The sequence below is a fragment of the Geotrypetes seraphini genome, chromosome 13 (assembly GCF_902459505.1).
Source record: "Geotrypetes seraphini chromosome 13, aGeoSer1.1, whole genome shotgun sequence".
Lineage (NCBI taxonomy): Eukaryota > Metazoa > Chordata > Amphibia > Gymnophiona > Dermophiidae > Geotrypetes > Geotrypetes seraphini.
The window spans coordinates 63,764,306-63,784,899 of NC_047096.1; the positions used below are offsets into that span (position 1 = coordinate 63,764,306).

A 20,594-nucleotide genomic window follows, 5' to 3' on the forward strand; every position below is an offset into this window, starting at 1 on the left:
CCATCTTTCCCAATACCGAGGTCAGACTCACCGGTCTGTAGTTTCCCGGGTCTCCCCTCGAATCTTTTTTGAAGATCGGCATAACATTCGCCACTTTCCAGTCCTCCGGAATCTTTCCCATTTTGATCGACAGATTGGGTATTAGTTGAAGCAGTTCAACTGTGGTCCCTTTCAGTTCCTTGATGACCCTCAGATGGATGCCATCTGGTCCCAGGGATTTATCACTCTTAAGCCTATCAATCTTCTAGACTGACTGTTAACCCTGTCAGTTTCCCGTTTTCACTTCCAGCATATAGCCTTATGGGTTCCGGTATGCTGTGTCCTCTTCGGTAAATACAGATGCAAAAAACATGTTCAGTCTGTCGGCGATTGCTTTGTCCTCCTTTAGCACTCCCTTTAATATATCGAAAGAACACCTTGAAGTTTTTTGCCTCCTTTGATATTTTTTCCTCGTAGTCTCTTTTGGCCCCTTTTACTGCCTTATGGCACCTGCGTTGATGTTGTTTGTGCTTATTCTTAAATGGTAAATCCTAACCACCAAAAAACATAGTAAAAAGGTCATATTAATTGGTGTTTCTTCATAATAGATTTTAAACAACAAACAAAAAATCTTAAACCATATCCTGGCTTCAACTGGGAGACAATGCAGCTTCATCAAATACAGTGAAATTCTATCATCCTTTCTTAGACCAAAAATCAGATGGATTGTTACATTTTGTAATATTTGCAGTCTACAAAACAATGATTTTAAGCAATTCAGGGGGGTGATGTTACAATAGTCTATCAATGGCAAGAATAAATATTTACAAATATTCAAATGTTCTCCAAAAAAACCTTTCTAATTCTCCTTAATTTCCAGAATAACCCAAAGGACTTTTTTTTATCCCTAGGTTAATATGAGATTCCAAAGATAAATTTTTGTCCAAGTAGCCACCTAAAATCCTAATTATTGAAGATATAGGCCCCAATTCTATAAAGGACCCCTAAATTCTTCTTAACGCTGAGCAGGACTTAGGCATCCAAACTAAGTGATTAATAAGCCATTTAAGGGTCTTAACGAGTGATAATTGGTACATGGACGTCCAAAGGATGTGGACATCACTTTGTAGGCGCATCCACAATTTCAATTTTACCCATTGAGCAACAGCAGCTTCCACTAATGTGTTTCTTCCTCACATCTGATATGATAGCCTAAGGATCTGCTAAGCTATGATCTTCTCAGGTATTTTCACCTTCACATGGCTAGGATCACTAAGCTCTCATGGTAGGGAACCCCCCATGACTGAAAGGAAGCACCTCTGGCTCAATGGGCAAAAGCCCTATGCTCATCTTCTAGAGGTCATGGGTTCAAATCCCAGCACACATTGCATCTTGACGATCTCACAATGAGGTCAGTATTGTGCAGCTGCACATCTCCATTTGCAATGAAGTAGAAGCCATGCTAAGGTCTGTATCTGGTTTTTAAGCTTTTGCAAATGAAGTTATGTATACAATCTATATATTTTATTCCTGTGCTTTCCTTGCTTTCAGTAATGAGCTGATTGGAGCACTGTTTAGTCAGAAAAAAGGGTAACTTTTTAGCAAGAAATCTAAAGCTGTGTTTTTTTTCCCATATGGTCTGCTTCAGTTAATGGATGTTTTCCTCTAATTAGCAAATAACATTGCTGTTCACAAAAATAGAAGGTTTTGCATGCAATATATCTGTTTTGATGTGCCCTGTTTATGTGGTGCCTTATTAAATGTATTTTGAGCTTAATAAAGCAAAAATAAAAACCCAGAAAACTATTTAGTAGATCACATTAAGGATGTCCAACCTGTTCCATCCATAGAACTCACGTCTATCTGAAGCCCTAAAGTAGACCTCCTTTACAATGCCTATAGGACCTGGTTTTATAATTGCTATGCAAATTGCTAGCTCATTGTGTAGCACGCTGGTTAAACCTACAGCCTTCTACCCTAATGTTGCTGGTTTGAATCCCAGTCACTCTCTCTGTTGGAAGAGAAATAAATAAAAGAATTAAACAGATCCAACTCCCAGTATCACAATTATAATGAAAAACACCATAAAATCACAATTCTAATAACATCATAATAATAAAATATTATAACATTAAGGACATTGTTTGGATGTCTAACTCTCGCGGCGTCAAAAAGAATGTTAGGAATGATTAAGAAGGGGATCACAAACAGATCGGAGAAGGTTATGCCACTGTACCGGGCCATGGTACGCCCTCACCTGGAATACTGCATCCAGCACTGGTCGCTGTACATGAAGAAGGACACAGTACTACTTGAAAGGGTCCAGAGAACAGCGACTAAAATGGTTAAGGGGCTGGAGGAGTTGCTGTACAATGAGAGATTAGAGAAATTGGGCCTCTTCTCCCTTGAAAAGAGGAGAGGGGACATGATCGAAACATTCAAGATAATGAAGGGAATAGACAGGTTGTTCACCCTCTCCAAGGTAGGGAGAACGAGAGGGCACTCTCTAAAGTTAAAAGGGGATAGATTCTGTATAAATGTAAGGAAGTTCTTCACCCAGAGAGTAGTGGGAAACTGGAACGCTTTTTCGGAAGCTGTTATAGGGGAAAAACCCTCCAGGGATTCAAGACAAAGTTAGACAAGTTCCTGCTGAGCTGGAATGTACGCAGGTAGGGCTAGTCTCAGGGCACTAGTCTTTGACCTAGGGGCCGCTGCAGGAGCAGACTGCTGGGCACGATGGACCATTGGTCTGACCCAGCAGCGGTAATTCTTATGTTGTTATGCCTAAAACCCGTTTCTCTAAAGGACGTCTCAAAATTTGGACGTCTAAACAGTGCTGAGCATGATTCTATAAAGGACACCTATCTTGGATGTCCAAATTGCACTTAATTTTAGATGCGCTTTGCAGAATGAGGGCCATAGTGAATTCAGTACTATTTATAAATAGTGATCTATATTACTGTAACAGGAGGATCAACTATTAAAAATTTTGTTTTATCTTTTTTAAATTTAAATTGGAATGCTGCCATCCAATGATCTATTATACTCATAAGGTTAACAGTGTCACCCATTGTTTTTTCTACGATAGTGGGAGTAGGATTCCAATGTGATTTAACAACTGCATTGATATCTCATGATCTACTAGATCAAAAGCACTGGAAAGATCAAACTGCTTGACTAATAATACTCTGTTATCCTCTGACTTGTGACTTTATTTTATCCAACTTTGTCCCTAAAACTCTCTCAGTACTGTATCTCACTCAGAACCCTGACAGCCAAAAAGGTAGAATGTCAAATCTATCCAAATATGATGTGAGTTGTTTATTCACCAATTCCTCCATGATCTTTGACAGAAATGGGATAGACGTCACTGGCCTCTAAATTGGAAACTTGATCCAGCATTCCCTGAGGATCCTTTAATATTGGTGTTACAACGATCTCTCTCAAATCATTAGGAAATAATCCAGTTTATAACCTTTCATCCAATTAAAAATTAAAAGCTTACATGTTAAAGTAGCTTCTTTTAAAATATAAACCGGACAGTATTCCAGCTGGCAAACCTTTACATATCTATTATACACCTTTAAAAACTTACTCCATTCTATGCTATCAACCCTCATCCAATTTTGATCCACTGGAAATATATCCTCATCTCTCAATCCAAAAGAACTGAAATCTTCCAGACTCCTCAAAAATTGAGATTTAATTAACTGTAGTTTTGTTTGAAAATAATTAGCTACGGTAATTGATTCGCTGATGGAGCCTTCTCCATAGACATGTTAATAACCTTATCCATTTTTACAAGTGAATTAACTAGTCTTTTGGTAACTTGTCATACAGCCATACTCCTGTTGTCCACTTTTTTTCTTTTGTGTGAATGTGATTGTTTCATTTGCCTTTTTAAATTACAAGTTGTATGCTTATTTATATTTTTATATGTAAACCATTTGATGTCTTTTTAAGCCACTTACAATATAAGCCAATTACAATAAAAAATAATAATCTGCTAGTACCTGAAACATCTAAACCTATTAAGTTAAAATAATATATCTTTCTTTTTTTTAGTTAGTTTATATTTATAATCCAAGACTGCTTTTCTCCAATTAACTCTGGATTATTCATTTGGATGTTTTTTTCCATTTCCTTTCTAACTTCCTACATAATCTCATAAGATTTACTCTGGGTTTTACTAAACGGCGGTAGAAGTTTCTACCATGGGCCGGTGAAGTAAGTGCTCCAACGCTCATAGAATTCCTATGAGCTTTAAATATTTACCTCACTGGCCCGCAGTAGAAACCTCTACTTCCATTTAGTAGGAAGATCCCTTAATAATTCAGATGTGAACCAATTAGCACTGTTTTTTGTTTCCCTAATTTTTTCTTCCTCCTCTGTAATGGACCTGTTCACGCAAAACAGGCTAAAATATTCCAATTCTCCAAAAAATTGTATTGGATTATCTACATCATCAAACTCAAAACTGACTCCAAAATTGAGAAGAGTCTATTTTTTTTCAGAAATTCTTCATATTGCACTGCAATTGTTTGATCGTTTGCCACTTTTACACCAATTGGTTAGGAAATTCAACATAAAGTAATCTGACCATATCTGTTCAGTCCACCAAAATCTAGAAAGTTGAATATCAGATCCTAAGGTTGAGTATATGAGAATATATCCAGTTAATGACCCTTAACATGTGTAGGGTGAGGTGGTAAACAACAAATTTAGGGCTTTTAAAAAAAGAATAAAACTCTAATACATTCCTATCACTTTGGGGTCCTTTAACTAAGGCGTGCTAGATGTTTTAGCATGCGCTGCTAAACGCTAACACGTCCATTATAGTCTATGGATAGGTTAGCATTTAGTGTGTGCTGAAACAGCTAGCGCGCCTTCGTAAAAGGACCTCTTTGTGATTCTAAGTGTAAATTGACATCTAAAACATTAAGGGCTCCTTTTACAAAGGTGCGCTAGCGTTTTTAGCGCACGCACCGGATTAGCACACACTATAGTGCGCGCTAGCCAAAAAACTACTGCCTGCTCAAGAGGAGGCGGTAGCGGCTAACGCGTGTGGCATTTTAGCACGCGCTATTCCGCGTGTTCAGGCCCTAACGCACTTTCGTAAAAGGAGCCCTTAATTGTGAATGGAGAGAATTTCTTAAAATAAATTATTGTAAATCATCTTTGGTACAATTCCATCTATTTCAAGGACAATAAACCAACATACAAGTTAGTGATCCCTTCAAAGATGGATCTTCTATCTTGCACGCTAGAATTTTTAAATCAGGAATATTGATAGATTCCAGAATCTTGATCATGGAAACTTCTTTATAAATAATAGCCATACCTCCCCTATTTTCCTGAATCTACATAAAGGTCTTATTTATAATCTAAAGGACATAGTTCATTCAAAATAGGATCTTATATTTTATCCAAGTTTCAGTCAAAAACACTAAGGTGCGCTAGCGTTTTTAGCGCACACAAGAAATTACCACGTGCTACACCGTGTGCTGCGCTTCTATAACTAACACCAGCTCAATGTTGGCATTAAGGTCTAGCGCGCGCGGCAATGTAGCGCACGCTATTCCGCGTGTTAAAGCTCTAATGCGGCTTATTAAAATGAGCCCCCTAGTTTCTTTTCCTCTAACCAGTCCTTTATTAACTGAATTTTATTTCCTATCAATCTGATATTTAAATAGTAACGTGGAATTGGGATATGTTCTAGGGGAAGAGTTTGATTTTGTTATAGATATTAAATTATTTTTACATAAAGATTTTTTTATTTATTTAATTTAATTTATTTATTTATTTAATTTAATTTATTTATTTAATTATTCCAACAAGCATAATCAACACACTTGAATACTGATTCACAAAATTAAATAAGTAAAGCAGGGAATAATCCCTCCATGAGAAAAACAATTATTATTATTTAGTCCACAAATAATATGGAGTCAAGAAACAGAAATTAAGAAGAAAAAAAGGAATATTCTAAGAGGACACAAACAGCAGCCAGTTTGCGTTATTCTTTTGGAATAGGAATAGAACCATTATGATCTCCCCACCTTCTCTAGCCACAATACATTCTAACAATTGTTTGGGCTCAAAGAAAAGAAAACTTTTACCACCATAAGTAATACAACATTTTGACAGAAATTTCAATACAAATGTAGCACCTAGAGAAATGACTCCAATCTATAGACCAAGAAGTCCCTTCTCCGCTGTGATATTTGTGAAACATCAGGAAATATTTGTATAGTTGAATCCATAAATTGAACATTAATATGTATAAAATAAGTATTAAATCTCCGTCAAACTCAAGAGCAAAAGTCACCACGAGAGTAGTCTTTTCCATTACCACCTCAAGAGAATTTTTCAGAAAATTTGTTAAATCAATTTCAGCTCCAGGAATCTCAGCCAGAGCTGGTGTAGAGCTAGTGGTTTAGCTTTAATGGTCAAATATTGCACACTTACTATTGGCGGTAAATTTTCAGCTGGAAAAAGCAAAACTTCACGCATATATTTATGGACCATTTCAAAAACTGAGATTACTGATGATCTGGGAAAATTCTCAAATTATTTTTTCTTTGATAATTTTCAATATACAGTATTCTAATTTTTTCTGAATAACAGATCTTTCTTTAACTATATGTACTTGAAGATCTTTGACCTGAGTGATCTGTTGTTCATGTTTCTGGATGGTCTCACCATATTCTTTCAGGATTTCACCGTGGTGTTCCATTTTAGAGTTGTCATTGCCACAATCCATTCTTAACACCGCTACTACTTTCTTAAGGTTGGAGTCCATAACTTCTATTGCCTTCCAAATTTCTTCCATGTGCACAATGGCAGGTTTTTCTAACTTTCCAAACGATATCTTCCCTGGATTTCCTGTCTTCAGTCCCAATACTGGAGATCATTGGTAGATCTCTGGCTTCATCTTCAACCCCACGGGGTCTCCCAGCTACTCCTCCAGGGCTCTGTGCTTCCATTTCCTCAACAGGGGACCTCAGTGCTGCCTGCAACACAGGACTATTATCTCCGGGCTGGATAGATGCCTGTCTCACTTCAGGGCTAAACAAAGTCCCATTGACGCTAAGATCCTCTCTTAAAGGTGGAGATTCTCCTAAAGCTGGCTGTGTCCTCTGCTGGTTGTATGCCGAGTCAGACCCTCCTAAGTCATCCATACCAACCAACTCGGAGACGCAGACCACGCAACTCCTCTTTCCCATTGCACAAACAAGCAGCGCAGAGCAGGTAAGTGGAGTGCAGTCCATTCTAGACCAAATTAGTGGTACAGCTCGGCATGCACATCTGCTCCTGATGACATCTTGACTCCTACATAAAGTTATTTGTCTGATTTTCCTCCTTTTCTTGGTCTCAACATAACCTCTATTTTCTGAGGCAAAATTTCATTGCAATCTATCAAAACTCTGGGATATCTAATTGGAATATAAATTCTCCAGCTATAATAATTAAGAGGCATTGGTGAATGACCCATTAGTTCTGTTCTTTCTAAGCACTGCACATAATACCCAGCAATCAAAATATACAAGAGTAAATAAACTTTAAACCCCTCCATTTTAGAGCATTAAAAAAAAAAATCCAATCTAAAACCTATCCTGGCTTAGCTACAGGTTAAAATATACTCACAAATAATACTATTCTAGTCTCTGTGCAAAGAAACACACCTTTGGCTTACGCCTTAGGTGTGTGCCGTTAACCGCTGCCCTTAAATCTTGCCAATGTCTGACATCACATAAAGAATGGAGCTTACTCCCATGCCCAGAACAACCAGCAATTACAGAGAGACATTCTCAAATCTGAAGAGTGCAAACAGCAAATTCCGGTTTCACAGCACAGCCAGCCAGCTGTAAACAGTGAATAGTAGATGAAAACACAGTGTAGCTTTAAACTTTAGCTGCATCTGATGTCACATAAAGGGCTGAGCTTATTCCTACACCTAGAACAATTTATAACAGTTCATCAATTTATACCATTCATTTTCTAATTATAGATCCTCTGTGTTCATCCCACATTGGGGGATGAACACATCCCACCTTTTTTTTTTTTTTAAATTCAGTCACTGTTTTCCTCTCCACCCCTCCCTCAGGAAGGCATTCCAGGTATCCACCATTTTCTCCATGAAAAAGAATTTCCTAATATTACTCCATAGTCTACCAATCTGCAAACTCAATTTATGTCCTAGTTTTACCATTTTCCTTTCTCTGTAAAAGATTTAGTTCTATATTAATACCTTTCAAGTAAACATCTGTATCATAAGAACATAAGCAGTGCCTCCGCCGGGTCAGACCATAGGTCCATCCTGCCCGGCAGTCCGCTCCCGCGGCGGCCCAAACAGGTCACGACCTGTCTGAATCACCAGAAGGGGCTCCCTTGCCACCTTGGTTTCTCATTGAAGTCCTATCTTCCCATCAAAGTCCTAACCCTCTGGTCTTGCACATGCACGACCTGGTTGGGTTTCTATACTTGTTACATCCCAGCACCTCTCTCAGTATCCCACGATCCCTTTATCCCTCAGGAATCCGTCCAATCCCTGTTTGAATCCCTGTACCGTACTCTGCCTGATCACTTCCTCCGGTAGCGCATTCCAAGTGTCCACGACCCTTTGAGTGAAAAAAAACTTCCTTGCATTTGTTTTGAACCTATCTCCCTTCAGTTTCTCCGAATGCCCCCTCGTACTTGTTGTCCCCTTCAGTCTGAAGAATCTGTCCCTATCCTGTATCATATCTCCCCTGTCTCTCATCTCAAAAGTACACATATTTAGGTCTTCCAGTCTCTTCTCATATGTCTCATTTTTGCTATATTTGAGTATTGGAAGGAAAGATGACTTAAGGAAGGGAGAGATGTCAGATTCCGGAGAAGAGTGATGGAAGAAAGGAGAGAGATGTCAGACTAGAGAAGGAGTAGGAGGTACAAACCCTTGGGAAAGGGGAGCACAAACTTGGGATATAGAAGGGAGGGAGGGAAAGAGCTGCCGAGATCGGAGGCATGAACTTGGGGCAAAGGAAAGAAGGAGGGAGAGGGAATGAATGTGGGCCTTTGTCCTAACTCTTGGTAAGCCTGGAACTGGAAGAGACTACAGTGATTGTGAAGACCACAGAGCCTGAAGAGGATCCGAGTTGACCCTAGTAACTCATCTGGATGATGGATACTGGTCACAGGATGTCTCTATGGCCTTTTAATAAAGTGCTGGATATCCAATATACACAACTGGGTAAATTTCAAAAAAAGGAGATTTGTTCCCAAATGACCATAAACAGGCAAAAAACTAGTAAAGGAACAAGCTACTTTAAATACCTTTTTAAACGAGAGTGGCGCTCAGAATCCAAGATGGAGTAAAAAACTTCAAATTGGGGTGCAAACCCCTAAAATGCGTTTTTTATAGAATCAATCATTGCACCATTTTGAGTGAAAAGGTAATAGAAAGTGCTTATTGAAAAACACTCTTGCTTTAAATGTCCAATAAATGTCCAATAAAGTGAAAATGTTCCAACTATTATATAAGTTCAACTACATGAGTTCAAATCAGAACTTATCTTAATGGTTCAGATAGCGTTGACCCGGCGAGGTTCTGACGCTTTTCGCCAATCCTGGCTGCCTCAGAGAACCTACTGCACTGCTAGTGAACTACTGCTTAGTTTAAAGGTGCTTCTTTATCTGGTACAAATTCTTGTGGGAATTAAAATAGCTACGTTGTGTCCCAGCCCTTTAGCAATGATGTGCCTTGAAAAAGTGAAAAGGGGCTCAGAAGCAAGATCAAGAAGGTTACACATTGAGCTTCTACCAAATTAGCTGCCCACTCTGCCGCTATACCTAGCATTAGAGCACAGCTGTTGATGCTTGCAACACTCCAAGCCCAGCTAAAGAAGATTAAAATCTCAATCTAATGTTAAAGTGGAATCCTCTGTCATTGCCAGGATGCAGGGCTAAGACCAGCTCTGCATTTAATCAGGGGCCATCACCAGGTTGGAAACCTGCAGGAGGAAAGGCCAGGGCCAGAATAATGCAGTGAAAAGAGTAGGGGCTAGGGTCAGGTCTGCAAGTGTACAGGGCAGTAAGATATGATATGCAGGTGTCAGTGAGATTGTTGTAATGTTAAACAGATTCATTGTTGAACTAGTGCAAGAGAAGTCCATTAGCTATCCTAGTGGAAGAATTCTAGGGACTCCACCTGGAATCAGATTCATTACACTGTGAAGGATACAGACTGGAGACAGAATCATGGTATACTTCCTCAGACAGTATTTATATGATCAAATATCTTGGAACAGGGTAAACAATTAGTACCTTGTTCCTTTCAAAGTAATCCCTGACTGTAACAATTGAAATGGTGCTTCCTTCAGCCTTACAAATCCAAACTGTAGTACTAAGAAATCTCTTTCTCTACCTAGTATGAAAATTACCCAGAACAACTAGGCTGATGGGTCTTTTGACTAGTTCCTTTGAGCCCATTGGAGCGGTCATATGATCAAGAAGGATACATATTACATCACATCTGCCGAGTCTGAATAGAATTTGCCAACCATGATGTCAGATCACTTTGCATAGTGAGAGCCAGCCAGCTTCAATTGTAGATGAGATTTTCTTGTGAGTTATCCTCCGGAGGAAGCAAAAGTAACTAAAAGGACTAGAAATCTCACTGAATCCGACAGAGGCTGAGAATCACAGTTGCCATTTTAAAGCCCCATTATAACAGACTGCACTTGATTAGGTGGTTTTGCAAGCTAGGAAAAATATCGTCTTTAATTATTTTAGGCAAACTGTGACCCTATCTTCCAACTGGCTGCTGTGCAGTAAACAGGAGCTGCAGCAACTTTTCATTCAATATACAGGTACCCCTACCTAAAAAAAGGAGACAAAAACAACCTTTGACCCTCTGTAATTTTGTGTGTATGCATTATGCCCCATGTTTCCCCTCAGTGCTGTGCAGCACCATGTCCCCGGCTAGGAGAGAGAAGGGGAGGGAAGGTAATATAACTCAAACACAGTAGCTGTCAGCTGAGGAAGTGTGGCAGACATGGGGCAGCATGGTGCATATGCAGCCACCCTGGCAGACTGGCACAGACACTCTGGCTGCGGTTCACAGAACGCCTGCTCTCGCCTTCCCTTTCTTTTCAAAAAGCACAGCTGAGCCAAGAATGAGGGGGACGGGGGAGAGAGAGAGCTCGGCATGGCACGTTTTCACCTGCCATTTAATTGGATGTATTTTTAATTAATGGGGCCTCGGGGACCAACATGAGACAAGTTGATCTCTGAACAGGGACAGGGGAGGAATTGGGAGAGGTACGAGGATTGGACTACAGGGTGTGCTTACTGGAACAGTCCTGCCATCAATCACAGGCCAGTTTCCACTATTCAGTGCAAGGGGAAGAAAAGAAGCAAAACCAAGGGGCAGGTTGGCATGGGAAATTAAAAGAACCTCATGGTACCTTTTTACTGGGTCACTTATGGCACAAGTTGAGTGGTTGTGACTGAAGATGGGAAAAGATTCATTGTTTTGTTGTTGGAGATGGTGTAAACTCAGCTTTCTTTTTGCTATGATAGCTAAAAATAATGGATAAATAAGAACTGCCATCTCCGGATCAGACCTTCGGTCCATCAAGTCTGGCGATCCGCACACGCGGAGGCCCTGCCAGGTGTACACCTGTCGTAATTTATAGTCCACCATATCCTTATATGCCTCTCTTAAGGAGATATGCATCTAGTTTGCTCTTGAAGCCTAGGACGGTCGATTCCGCAATAATCTCATCTGGGAGGGCATTCCAGGTGTCAACCACTCTCTGAGTGAAGCAGAACTTCCTGACATTAGTCCTGAACCTGTCCCCCCTTAGCTTCATTACATGTCCTCTAGTCCGTGTCAAATTGGACAATGTAAATAATCTTCTCTGCTCTATTTTGTCGATTCCTTTCAGTATTTTGAAGGTCTCGATCATATCCCCACTAAATGTTTTCATCCAGTCTAAAACCTTTAGCCATGAGTGTAAATTCTGATATTTGTATTATTAAGCACAATGCCTTTTTTAGCCGTGTCTGATTCTGCATCCAGAACTACAAAGACTTGAGAGATACATCAGATAGCTCCAGGCCAGCATTCATTTAACTGAATTGTGATATTAGTAGTGCTGTTTCGAGATTCCGAGATATCCTGCTTGATCAGTTTCATAAGGTGGGGCAGGGAGAGTATGGGGTATTCTAGTTGGTGAACTTCATGAGAAAAGTGAGAGGAAGCTAGTAGGAATGTGTTCAGGGCAAAAATATTCCATTTTTATGGTGCATTCTCAGTTCATTTCATACATTTGTTTTAATAAGAAAAAATTAATTTGCATTAAAACTTTTTGATGCATGCTGACTTAATGTACATTAATTTATAGGTTAACACACGTTAAATTGATTTAGCATTCACTACATTTTTTAAGGAACACTGGCAAACCGAATGTGAATGACCAAATGTGAATGACCAAGATGATAAGGGGATGGAACCTCTCCCATATGAGGAAAGACTAAAGAGGTTAAGGCTCTTCAGCTTGGAAAAGAGACAGCTGAGAGGAGATATGATTAAAATCTACAAAATCCTGAGTGATATAGAATGGGTACAAGTGGATCAATTTTTTACTCTATCAAAAATTACCAAGACTGGGGAATACTTTAGGAAGTTACAGGAAAATACTTTTAAAGCCAATGAAAGGAAATATTTTTTCACTCAGAGAATAGTTAAGCTCTGGAATGCTTTGCCAAAGGATGTGGCAACATCTGTTAACATCGATGAATTTAAAAAGAGGTTTGGACAAGTTCTCGGAGGCAAAGTCCATAGTATAGCACGAATGTTGCCACTCTTTGAGATTTCAGAATGTGGCTGATACTTTGGCTTCTGCCAGGTACTTGTGACCTGGATTGGCCACTGTGGAAACAGGATACTGGGCTGGATGGACCATTGGTCTGACCCAGTATGGCTATTTTTATGTTCAAATAAAATACACATCCCTAAAACCTGCATGTTGGATTAAATATGTGAACTTGTATGGTCATCTCGTACTCTGGATGATAGAGAACCAAAGAGGAGGAAAACAAAAATGGACTTGGTAAGGAGTGATATCCTTCAAATGGGTAAGGAGTGATATCCTTCAAATGGGTAAGGAGTGATATCCTTCAAATGGGTAAGGAGTGATATCCTTCAAATGGCCATACTCCTAGGCAGTAGTTAAGATAAACCATGTAGTGTGGAGGAACAAATGGGACGTTATCTATTGTATTCTGATCAGATGTTCATGTACAGAGCCAGGAGGCAGCATTTGACTGGAGAGAATCCCTTGGACAGCAGGTTCCCTATCAGGCAATGGAAACATAACCATCATTAATCTAAAAGCACTGGTCTGACCCAGCAGCAGCAAATCTTATGATTTTATGTTCTTATGTTCCTGAAATAACTAAACTATGGTTATGTGCTATCAGACTAAATTGCAAAGGAAGGGACAAAGCCATCAGTAGCTCCAAATCCAACATTTTCCTACAACTTTCCAAAATGATTGCTCTGGTCAACCTCTCTCAGCTTCTTCCTTGCTGTCTTCCTTTTGTATCCTATGCAGTCTCCCCCGTTGTTTGTATCATAAACAGTCTCTTATATTGTTTTAATTGTTTAAGTTTAGCCTCCCTGTTTTAAATTATACTTGTTCAACAAGCATTTTACTACTGGAGTTCTGTCACTTGTACCTTAACGAGGGCTACATGCTGACTCTGAATCTGAAAACAGTTTTTGTCTATCACATCCTGTTTTTAAGCTATGCGATAGTTTGTGTTTATATCATTTTCATCAACGCTACCCTGAAGCGTCGTTTTTTTACTGTTTCTGTAACACAATATTGCATTTTAGGACAACTCATCGATCACATATACCAATAATTTGAAAGTTTATACTAAAAAGTGATTGTGCTGCTTTTTCTACCTGAGAAAGAAAGACAAAAAACCATCCCTAACAGAACTGGAAGTAAACTCAATCAAGTACCCTATACAGAACTCCCTCAAAATCCTTGGAATACACTTAGACAGATGCTGCACAATGCAAACACAAATCCAAAAAATCACCCAAAAAGCATTCTTCATAATGCGAAACTTAAGAAAAATCAGAAAATTCTTTAAAAAAGACCAATTCAGGATCATTGTCCAATCCCTGGTGCTAAGTATCGTCGACTATTGCAACAGCCTCTACTTACCCTGCCCGACCAACACAATAAAAAAACTACAGACCATCCAGAACACAGCCCTCAGACTCATATATTCACTCAGCAAATATGACCACATTACCAATGCATACCGAGAATCTCACTGGCTACCAATAAAAGCAAGAACACAATTCAAACTCTACTGTCTCATTTTCAAAGTAACCCATGGCACGGCACCCAGTTACCTAAATAACCGTTTTCACTACTACCACCCACCAAGAAAAAGGAGAACACAGAACCTCTTCACCTATCCACCACTCAACGGTACTTGTCGTAAGAAACTCTACGACAACCTCCTGGGGACACAAGCAGCCAAAATAGACTCTGACATCTCTAAATTACTGACCAAAACAACAGACATAAAAGAGTTCCGCAAAGAAATAAAAACACTACTGTTCAAAAAATATCTCCCATCACTCTAACCACCGCCCAACGAGTTCCCAATCAACGACTTCGGAATCACTCATCCATATTATCTCTTTGTCTGTGATCAAGAATGTACTGTAACTCTTCTACACTACACCCGACTTAACTGATCGAGTTGACATGTATTACCTCTGTAAAATGCATTATCTTCTGCTATATGTACTATCTTCTGTAATAAGTAATATCTTCTGTGAATTTGTAATATCATAACTCTTAACTGTTCCTGTAACTTACTCCTATCCTGAAATGTAATTCTACTGGAATGTCCCAGATATTTTCTATATTGTAATCCGCCTAGAACCGCAAGGCACAGGCGGAATAGAAATCCCTAATGTAATGTAATGTAATGTAATGAATGTTTGTATTTTGTTTAATTTTGTCTAAGATATTATAATTGTGAAGAGACAAGATTGTGATCATTTCTGCTATGTCTGTGGACAATTTACTGCACAAGATCAGTGAAAGAATCTGTCCAGCAGACTTCAAAGTGCATACAAACATTATTTTGGCTGTAAAGTTGGCAACCAAGATAAAGTGTGGGCACCTCATATGTGCTGCACTGTCTGCTATTCTGGATTAACACAGTGGCGATAGACAGAAATGGTGATGCGTTTCAGCACCTAAGAAGTATGTTTGGTTTTGAGAAAAGTGAAGTCAAATTCAAGGTGTTTTGTTGGACACGAAATCCATAAACTGATCCTTGATGATGCGTTCAAACAGAAGCTGAACTCAGCTGAATCAGCAGCATGGGAAGCATTCGTGCTAGTTGTTCAGAATTTTCTTGGTAATCACAGAGCAGATAATTATGCTGAGCTTGTGGAGAACATGCTGATAGCATATCAGCTAATGGTATCACTTAAAATGCACTTCTTACATTCTCACCTCGACTTCTTCCCACCCAATCTTGGTGATGTCAGTGATGAACATGGGGAAAGATTTCATCAAAATATCAAGGTGATGGAAAGCGGATATCAGGGAAAGTTCAAGCCCAGTATGATGGGAGACTATTGTTGGTTCTTGCAAAGAGAGACAAATGTACGGTACAAGCGTAAAAGCAAGTGTCTCAAACATTTCTGAACATGCCGACATCACTTTTGTGTGAGTTGAGAGGCGTAAATATATGCTGTAATATGTCTCCTTATTGTCTTCGTGTTTGTTTTCAGAGTAAACTCTGTAACACAAGTTTGGTGGCATACAGTTCATACTCATAATATTGTGCCGACATGGCAAACTGTCTAAAAAAATCAGTAACGTGTATCTCAGAAACCTGACGTGCTAACTGAATTTCAATTACAGATCTGAAATCAGCGTCATTAAATTAACTAAGAACATTTCTTAAGTTCTCAGTAGCAAAGAATATCTTTCTTTTTGTTGACCAGTGTTATTTTTAGCTTTGCATTATGTAAACCGCTTAGGATGGTTTTAAGCGGTATATCAAACCTAATTAAACTTGAAATTTTTCTCTTTCCATTTCTGTCTGGTCCTGCTGGAAGTCCTTGTTAGGCAGCACAGCTGGTGCCATAACTTGGCCCCACCCCCTCCACCTCCAGTCTCTCAATGGCAAAAGATCAGGAAATCTTAAAAGCGACAAATCCCCTGGATCTGATGGAATTCACCCGAGAGTCTTAAAAGAACTGAAGGTTGAAATCAGAGAGCTTTTGCAAAAACTTGCCAACCTGTCAATTAGAACTGGACAGATACCGGACGATTGGAAGATAGCGAACGTCACGCCAATTTTTAAAAAAGGATCAAGAGGAGAACCGGGCAACTACAGACATGTGAGTCTTACGTCTGTCCCTGAAAAGATGGTTGAAGCACTGATTAAAGATAGCATAGTCTGGCACTTGGATACACACGACCTGATGAGAGCCAGTCAACATGGCTTCAGGAAAGGGAAATCATGTTTGATGAATTTACTTCAATTTTTTGAGACCGTGAACATACAAATTGATAGTGGAGAACCGGTGGACATAATATACTTGGACTTCCAGAAAGCATTCGACAAGGTTCCACATGAAAGACTTCTCAGGAAACTACAAAGCCATGGAATAGAGGGAGATATACTAAGATGGATAGGCAAATGGCTAGAGAACAGAAAGCAGAGAGTGGGCATAAATGGGAAGTTCTCAGAATGGGAGAAAGTGACTAGCGGTGTGCCCCAGGGCTCGGTACTTGGGCCTATCTTATTTAATATTTTCATCAATGACCTAGAAGAAGGAACATCCAGTGAGATCATCAAGTTTGTAGATGACACAAAGCTATGCCGGGCAATCAGATTGCAGAAGGATAGCGAGGAACTCCAGAGTGACTTGTGTCAGTTAGAGAAATGGGCGGAGAAATGGCAGATGAAGTTTAATGTGGAAAAGTGCAAAGTAATGCATTAAGGCAGAAAGAACAAGGAACACGAGTAGAGAATGTCAGGTGCAACTCTGGGTAAGAGCGAACAAGAAAAGGACCTGGGTGTACTGATAGATAGGACCCTGAAACCATCGGCACAATGCGCGGCAGCGGCAAAGAAAGCAAATAGAATGTTAGGCATAATAAAGAAAGGAATCATGAGTAGATCAGAGAAAGTTATAATGCCGCTTTATAGGGCAATGGTCAGACCACACTTGGAATACTGTATCCAACATTGGTCTCCCAACCTAAAGAAGGATATAAAACTGCTGGAGAGGGTGCAGAGGCAAGCAACAAAGCTAATAAAAGGTATGGAGAACTTGGAATATGAGGAACAACTTAAGAGACTGGGATTGTTCTCCCTTGAGAAAAGGAGACTGTGAGGGGATAAGAACAAGACTTTCAAAATACTGAAAGGAATCGACAAAATAGAGCAGGAAAAAAAATTATTTACAATGTCCAATGTGACATGGACAAGAGGACATGGACTGAAGCTAAGGAGGGACAAGTCCAGGACAAATATCAGGAAGTTCTGCTTCACGCAACGAGTGGTGGACACCTGGAATGCTCTCCCAGAGGAGGTTATTGCGAAATCCACCATTCTAGGATTTAAAAGCAAACTAGATGCACATCTCCTTACGAGAGACATAGAGGGATATGGGTGACTAAAATTACGTCAGGTGTACACCTGGCTGGGCCTCCGCATGTGCGGATCGCCGGACTTGATGGACTGAAGGTCTGATCCGGAGATGGCAGTTCTTATGTTCTTTCACTCTGGCAGAAGAATGGTTGGAAATGGATAAAGCAACTAGTGTGTATTTTATTCTTTTCCTTTCCTGCTGAGGGTGTGACATATATTTATAACAATTTAGAAAAACAACCTCAAAGATTCAACAAGCATAGAAAACAGGACAACTGCCCAAATGAATTGTGGAGCTCCAGAAAAGCATAGTTCATTTGGACAGTTGTCCTGTCCTCTATGCTTGTTGAGTCTTATATGCCACACCCTCAGTTTTATATAATTGCTAGGTTGACGTGTGTTCCCTCATTCTGTATGGTTATTTGGGAAATGGATAAAGCCAGAAAATCCAATCTCCCATCTCTTAAGAGCCAAATTACTCTACTTGATCTAGGGAAGAAATAGCATGAAACCAAGCATACAAGTGCTATGTATCTTACTGTTATGCAGCTCTGCCAATGCACTTTCCTCCTGCCCTATGGCACCCCTCTACTATTCCACACAGACTGGTGTAACACTTCTCATCTAAGGTATAAAGGAGAAGTAATGATGTCCTCTGGGTGATAGGCATCCTTAGCACAGCAGATGGCAGTAGGGCATGGAAGAGTGATGGTCACAGCAGGCTTATATGATTGGCTGCTGGTAGATATTCTTAGCTAGAGCAGTATAGGCAGGGGACAATGGGGCAGACTGGATGGGCAAAGGGGCCTTATCTGCCAATATCTACTACATTGCTATGTAAATAAACAACAAATAGACTGATACATTGTTTGATGTGAATGTACTCTACAGATATAGGAGGTTAATACATTCTGTGTATATAAACTGAATTCATGCAGTATATAAAGAAGATTGGATATTGAACGGACAGCTTCTGATACGGATTGATAGCTCACTGTAATATATACCTTAGAATTGCTAGAATTTGCATTTAGATAGCTAGGTATCCGCATGGCTCAGATTCCACTCTCTGCATTTCAATGCAGAGCAGCCTGAGCCCTCTGTGCTTTCCTGCCACCCTTCAGCAGGCACTGCCAATGGAGCAGCTGGCAGGCATGCGCCACAGCTCCAGCCTGGCTTGCGAAGCTGCAGAAACAGGAGCCTCTCCCACTGTTTTTGCTTTTGCCATAAGACGGAGCACACGCTGAGGACTCTCTGCATTGCAGGTCCCCTGGAGCTGGGGAAAAGAATTGAGGGCTTGGGAATGTTGGCACACAACCTCTTTATGAGGAAACTTGGACATTAGCTGTTGGGGGGGAAACAAAAACAACCAGCAGCTCAATCAGATGGCATTCTATTGTTACGAGGTGGGAGGCTTTTCTGAATTGCCTTTGAATTAAAATAATCTTCAAACAGGCCCCACCCCCTCCACCTCCAGTCTCTCAATGCCAAAAGATCAGGCCCTGCTGCATACATGCTCTTGGTCCATAGACAATAATTTAAAAGTGGCACAACTACAAGCAGATTGATGCCCTCCCCCCCAACACATCCCCACACTATCTTGTCAGGCCTCTCCAATAAATATGGTATCAGTTCTGTGCTATATCCACCAAAATGTGCCCCACCCTCTCCAGTGCCATTTGTTGGTAAGAGGGATGCATATCTGCCCTGTGTGTTGTCTTCCAGTCGAGGGCAAATGTGGAGTTCTGGGCAGAGGGATATGATAGATTCTGTTGGCGTATTATTTTTTATTCTTGTTATACCGCTTTTTCTAACTGGCAGATCAAAGCAGTTTACAACACTAAAACATACATAGAAAATAAGAAAGGATCTAAACTAGACTATTGCAATTCTTCATGACAGGATTCATAGGAGCCAGATCTGTGGATGCCAGTAGGAGTTGAGCACCCCCCCCCCCCAGTACTGAGGAAACTCCTTCAGTTCTCCAGGAAAGGTAATTTGTATTGTGTTTGGCACCCCCAATTGACTAGTATAAAAACATTACAGTTAATGCAAAATGTTGCCATTAAGCTGATTATAAGTGAGAAAAAAAAATTGGTCATGTGACTCCTATGCTTAGAGTAGCAGAATGAGAGACAGATTCTGTAATTGGGTGCCTAAAATTGGGCACCTATTCCATGTCAATCACACTAAGATGTCAATTACATAATCGTGCCTAAAACTTAGGCACCTATTAGGCGCCTACAACATAGGCCAGGGTTTTAAAAGCCTACATTATAGGCACTTAAGCACTTTAGAGAATCACGCCTAATGGCGCCTGTCCTCCGCCCCTAAACACGCCTACTTTGGAGTCAGGCACCATAAGATAGGTGCTATCATCCAATTCATTTTAATTTTTTTCAATTATGAGCTTATTAAAGCTCATAATTGAAACCAATATACTAATTAACCACCCCCCCCCCTTTTACAAAACTGCAATAGCAGTTTTAAGCACAGGCCGGCGCGCTGAATGATCTGCACTGCTCCCGACGCAAATAGGAACTCTGTGAGTGTCGGGAGCAGCACAGCACATTCAGCATGCTGGCCTGCACTAAAAACTGCTAATGTGTTTTTGTCAAAAGGGGGGGGGGGGCGGGGGTAAAGTAGGTTCTTAACAGGTGCCTATTAATTTAATCTTTAGGCACCTTTTAAAGAATTTCCCTCTGAGGTGCAAGTTATATTTAAGATCCTTTTTTAGTAAAGATATGTGTTTACAAGGGCTAACTTCAGTATCTGACTCATGGCATCACCTCCATGAACCCTTAAGGGCTCAGAGATCATCTCAGATGGGCCTCTTGTGTCTTCTACTGTTGTAACATTGATATCTACTAGACAAGTGTTTTATTATATGGGCCCACTTTTATGGAATAAATGCCCCT

At 40.1% G+C, this 20,594-nt stretch overlaps 1 protein-coding gene across 1 annotated transcript in view; it reads left to right on the forward strand.

Annotated features, from left to right (window-relative positions):
- The window catches only part of CDK12 (cyclin dependent kinase 12), a 266,008-nt gene extending 246,374 nt beyond the window's left edge, over window positions 1–19,634 (forward strand). The window contains exon 14 of the mRNA XM_033918522.1: window positions 19,579–19,634. Within this exon, the coding sequence (XP_033774413.1) occupies window positions 19,579–19,619 (41 nt within the window). The 3' untranslated portion in view covers window positions 19,620–19,634. The remainder of the gene's footprint in view (window positions 1–19,578) is intronic.
- The last annotated feature ends 960 nt before the right edge of the window (window positions 19,635–20,594 follow it).